At 49.7% G+C, this 5804-nt stretch overlaps 1 protein-coding gene across 1 annotated transcript; it reads right to left on the bottom strand.

Moving 5' to 3' along the window:
• Positions 1 to 518: 518 nt before the first annotated feature.
• LOC146184731 (uncharacterized) lies at positions 519 to 4884 on the bottom strand. The gene has a single exon (XM_084609484.1). The coding sequence runs from the start codon at positions 4708 to 4710 to the stop codon at positions 2068 to 2070; it is 2643 nt and encodes an 880-aa protein (XP_084465610.1). The 5' UTR covers positions 4711 to 4884; the 3' UTR covers positions 519 to 2067.
• Between the last annotated feature and the right edge of the window lie 920 nt (positions 4885 to 5804).

The raw sequence follows: 5804 nt of genomic DNA, 5'->3' as shown, positions 1-5804 counted from the left end.
TTCCCCAAGGCATAACTCCCTCGCCAACTGCGGCAGGAGAAGGGCTGCCGTTCTTGATTTTCTCCAACGCGCAGGCTGTTCTGAATGATAAAGGGGAGGCGCTACCATAGCACCATCTGTGCATCTGACAGGTATGACTGATGTGGATGCGGTGCCATGCACCAACAAAGCAACAATGCACCATCAGGATCGGTCAGATGATGTGCCATTATTCACAGGACTACTGCATTTGACGAAGTGATAACGCTAAGTTTTGAGCTCTAATTTAAGCATCTGACCTTTTAGTGGTTGGAGGTAGTTGTAACCTGCGTATTGGTGCCAAATCCTCGCGTTTGCAGAAGGGGTCTGTCGCGTTCGGTCCTTGGCCGAACGCCGAGCGCGGCCGTGTAGCGTTTGGTCCCTTGCCGGACGCCGAGCGCGGCCCGGCAGCGGGCAGGAAGGAACTGGGACTTGCCCCGATCCCGGCACGATAACAACCCTTTATTTCACGCGAACAGCATCTTTATATAGCAAGCACACATGTGACCAGTGACGTCACGGACAGACAATGTTTCAGACGCGGCACAGGCGCTATCAGCACATCTCCCCTTTTCTCTGAAAAGATACACTGGCATTTGCAACAAACTTAGCACTGCCACCAACAAAGGATGAAAACTTTTTAATGGATGCAACCAATGCTCAAAACAAAATAACAGTCAGTTACTGAACACATATCGGTCTGGCGGTCGGACATGACGGCCAAATTGTGTTCTATATCCAGGAGGGCTAGTTTGTGGCACGGGGGTATTAGATGGATCGGCAGGTGCCTTCGATTTAGATGGATTAGTTTCCTGTTCCATTTCTACCCGACTATCATATGCCTGCGGAAACTCATAGCTACCTCCTTCTTCCACGCAGTCATTCTGCTGGGAAACAAAGCGAACCAGGAATTTCCGGTTTATTTCTAGAACTACACCCGTAAAAGTTCTAACTACATACGACCTCGGACGTTGTGCAGGACGTAAGACTCGCGCTTTCACTTTGCAGTCTGTCACCCATACTTCCGCTCCTGGTTTGAGGACTGGCAGCGGAAGAGCCCTATGACGACTATTGAAGTACCTACGCTTGCCGCTGTCGGATGGTTACATCGCGATCTCTGAATTTTTTTCAGGCTCACCTTCTGGGGCAGAAGGCTCTTGGGAGGGACAGGGACTGTTGTGCGTAGCCGCCTGCCCATCAGAAGCTCTGCAGGGCTTTTTCCCAGTGGCCCTGGGGTGTCCCTGTACGCTAGCAGTGAAAGATAGGGGTCCTTAGCTTTTATAATCAGCCGTTTAATTGTTTGGACCATCCTTTCTACTTCCCCATTTGCCTGAGGGTATCTGGGGCTCGTCGTCACAGTGCGGAAGCCATAGTCGCGAGCAAAAGTCTGGAATTCCTGAGATACAAATTGTGTTCCATTGTCCGAGATGACAACCTCTGGTATGCCATGTCTTGCAAAGAAACGTTTGAGGTGCATAATGACAATGACACTTTTTGTCGAAGATAGCAAGGCTACCTCTGGGTATCTAGAAAAATAATCTACTACCACCAAACACCATTTTCCCTCAATATGGCAGAGATCAACACCTAGCTTTTGCCAAGGACGCTGTGGAGTGGTTGTCGGAATCATTGGTTCCGACTTTTGTTGCCTGTGTTCCGCGCACACTGGGCAATCAGTCACCAAAGTTCTCAGCTGGCAACTCAAACCAGGCCACCATACGGACTTTTTGGCTCGAACTCTGCATTTCTCGATTCCTTGGTGACTCTTGTGCAAGCGCGTCAAGACCTCTGCGCGTAATTTTTGTGGAATCACCAGCCGCACACCTTTGAGTAGCACGCCTTCAACAACTGTCAGCGTTGCTCTTTCCTGCCAGTATGGACGCAAGACCATCGATAGCGATGAGAACTTGGGCCAGCCTTCCAGGCTGAATTTTACGAGAGCTTGACATACTTCATCGGCTGCTTGGTCAGCTTTGACTCGTTCAAAAAGGCTAGCCTCGACGGCATTTGTCAAGCAGCCCGAAACGAATTTGGCAACTTCGCCAATACTCAGCGCATGAGCATCAATTTAGTTTCCCTGAATCGGGGATCTAGACAATACATCTGCAGTAACGAGGCTCTTCCCGGGACATGCACAACCGTAAAGCTGAACCGCATAAGTCTCATGCGAAAGCGCTGAATACGAGGAGGCAAAACATCTAAAGGTGATTTTCCCAACAACGTTACAAGTGGTTTGTGGTCGGTTTCAAACAAAATTTCAAGACCTTTGACGTACCCTTCGAATCGTTCTGCCGCCCAAGTCATTGCCAACGCTTCCTTCTCAATCTGACAGTATATGGTTTCGGCAGGCGTCAACGAGCGTGACGCAAATGCAACAGGTCTTTTTTCATTGTTTGGTTGAACTTGTATCAATACGGCCCCCAAACCGAATGATGACGCTTCAGCGGAAAGAATCGTAGGGTACTTTACATCATAGTTTGCCATGACGCGCTTCGAAGAGATAACGTCTTTGACGTACGACAGCGCTTGCTCTTGGGCTGGTCCCCACGTCCTTTCGGAACCCTTCAAAAGCAAGTGACGTAAAGGCGCCGTTTTCGAAGCCAAATCTGGTATGAATCTTGCCAGATGATTAGCCATACCGAGCAGCCGTCGAACGTCAGACACGTTAGGTGGCGTCGCCAGTTCTTTGATAGCACGAACGTTTTCAGGATCCGGCTTGATGCCATCTTTACTAAGCACACAGCCAAGAAATTTTATCTCAGATACCCCAAAGGAACACTTTTCTTTGTTTAGCGTAACACCGGCACTGGAGAGACGATCTAAAGTTAGACGCAGGCGTTCGTCATGTTGAGCCTTGTCGTTACCAAAAATGAGCACATCATCCATCAGGTTTATCACGCCTGGGATTCCTTCAAGTATCTGAGACATTTTCCTCTGAAAGATCTCGGGTGCCGACGTTATTCCAAACAGCAGTCTTTGAAAACAGTATCGCTCAACTGGCGTTATGAACGTAGTTAACTGGCATTCGGGCGACAACTTAATCTGAAAGAAGCCAGAGTTGGCGTCCAACTTCGAAAACACAGACGCACCGCCTAAAAGACTGAAGCTATCATCCACAGTCGGCATGACATAGCGTTCGCGAAGTACACTTTTGTTTAATTGAGTCAAGTCAACCCAAATACGAACCGCTTCAGATGGTTTGAGTACTGGCACAATTCCTGCACACCATTCTGTTGGTTCTTCTACTTTGCGGATCACGCCATCTCGCTCCATACGCTCGAGCTCTTGCTTAACTCGGTCACGCAAGGGTAAAGCTATGCGACGCGCAACATGAATTGCAAAAGGTGTCAGGTTCGGCTTTAGTCTAATGTTGTATTCTCCTTTTATCGCTCCTAGACCACTGAAAAGCTGCGGGTAGGAAGCTTCGACAGCTGTTGCGCTACTGACCGATTCCGCAAATTTAATAACTTCCAGAGCCTCAAGCGCTGGGAGACCCAAAAGTACGGAGCGTAATGGTGAGACCACGTACACAATTTGCTGTACAGTGTTATGTTTCCACTGGATAGTGGCATGAAACTTTCCCAAAACATTCAGTGGCTCATTCGACGGGTCTGTTAGGATTAGGTCGCACTTTTCTAGCCTGGTAGGTAAACCGGGAAACGTCGAGGGCACATCAGAAACTTCGGCATCGAAATCAACTTTAGCGAACGCCGGAGCGCCGTTAATGACGACCTGTACATACCGAGAATTAGAGTACTCCCCGTTCACCACGCCAACGAAGAACGCCCCCTTGTCCATATGGAGAGAAGAAAGCGGTACCTTCTTTCCATCACGTGCAGCCTTTTTTCGAGATACAGCTGCGAAGTGTCCGGAACAACCGCAGTAGTTGCATTTGGCTGCTTTTGCCGGGCACGAGGCTCTGGGGTGCGTTCCTTGACCGCAGTTGGGGCATGACCCGGGGGTGCCTGGTCGGTAGGACTGGACTCTAGGACGCGGACCTTGTATTCCAGATGAATAGTTCTTTGACGAGCTGTCCGAGTGCTGTCCTGAAGAATACTTTCTGGGCTGCCCTTGGTTGCTGACCGCGTCAAGATTGCCGGTCGCCGTTACCAAGGGTTCGTCGCCGGTTTCTAGCAGTTGCAGCTGCTGTCGTTGGACGGTCTCCTTTGAACGCGCTTTTGCCAAAGCGCTGGCGAGAGTCAAATTCGCATCCATTTGAAGCGTCTCAGAGAGCTTAGCGTCCCTGAGGCCGACCACGAACCTGTCGCGAATCATGCGTTCCTTTTCCTTGTAGTCGCACCGGTCCGCCATCGTGTGCAACGCGGTAACAAATTGGTCGACGGACTCTCCAGGTTCTTGAGTGCGACGGTGAAAGCACGCGCTCTCATAAACAAGGCTCCTTGCGGCGACGAAGTGCTCGTCGAACTTCTTTTTGACGACTTCGTATTGCTTCTGTTCTTCTTCGGGTAAGGAAAAAGTAGAAAATAATTCTCTTGCTTGCCTGCCCATCGTATAAAGTAGCGTCTGGACCTGCGCTTCTTCATTCCGCTCATTTAGGCCCGAGGCGAAGCGGTAGTCATCAAAGAGTTGGATCCAAGAAGGCCATTCAGACGTCCGGTCGAAGTCGAACCTTGGCGAAGCTGGAACCGCGAACATGCCGTGAGAGGGCTTGGCTGCGTTGTCCTCTGACATGGCGCCCGTTGACGAAGTTAAGGCAACGCCTCTCAAACCCCAGAGGATCCCACTTCTGACACCATGTCGCGTTCGGTCCCTGGCCGGACACCGAGCGCGGCCGTGTAGCGTTTGGTCCCTTGCCGGACGCCGAGCGCGGCCGGGCAGCGGGCAGGAAGGAACTGAGACTTGCCCCGATCCCGGCACGATAACAACCCTTTATTTCATGCGAACAGCATCTTTATATAGCAAGCACACATGTGACCAGTGACGTCACGGACAGACAACGTTTCAGACGCGGCACAGGCGCTATCAGCACAGGGTCGATCACTGACACGGCCACTCAATACTTCGTGTTCAGTGGCAGCCTGCGCGTTCCATCGTTTTACAATACAGCACCCCATTTAGCAGGATATGGCCGCTATATACGGTATTTTTTAACAGTTCACAGATTTAAAATGAAAGCGCTATGTATCGTGAATGCCTCCTTCATGGAATATATATTCGGCTCGCACACAAGATATGGACATAGCGGTAAACGTTATTTAATGAATTATCAAATTTAGTTAAATTTAGCTCTTAAGTTTACCGTGCATATTGCATTTGTAATCTTGAAGGCTGTAATGAATAAAAGCTACCACATTTGCAGCATGTCCCTAAGTGCAACAGGTATTGATATATTTGCGACTGAATTTTCAGCCTTTTCGGAACCGATTCGAGAAATGAACGCTCAGAATACGCCGGAAATTCCGCCCACGGTTCTACGTAAGAGACTCAGGAAATGATGACGACAACCGACGTCACCAAGGCTAGTTGCGACTTCGACAGGCAGGCGCTCGAGAAGAGCGCATAGTCCGTGCTTCCGTAAGCAGCACGCGCTCTTTTTTATTCATCGCATTGAACTGGGAGGCACGTTTCCTACCGTCAGCAGCTTCAAAAAAGCATCACGATGATAACGCGCAAAATTTCCCTTTCCGCTCTGGCTAGGACAAGAAAGGAATGGTTTGCAAGTTTTTTGCTTGTGCTTTATTTTTCATCTACTGTAATTTCAAAAGACGTGAACTGATGATTGCGGCCCCGTCGTATCCCGGTAGCTTGGTTTTATGCCCAATGCT

Source organism: Amblyomma maculatum, chromosome 7 (genome assembly GCF_055883805.1).
Source record: "Amblyomma maculatum isolate TAMU_Amacu chromosome 7, ASM5588380v1, whole genome shotgun sequence".
NCBI lineage: Eukaryota > Metazoa > Arthropoda > Arachnida > Ixodida > Ixodidae > Amblyomma > Amblyomma maculatum.
Note: the sequence above shows the minus strand (reverse complement) of the source record. Positions and strands in the feature narration are given on the sequence as shown.

Excerpts from the sequence above, each read along its gene's own strand:
- LOC146184731 (XM_084609484.1), bottom strand. The coding sequence starts at position 4,710 with ATGTCAGAGGACAACGCAGCCAAGCCCTCTCACGGCATGTTCGCGGTT.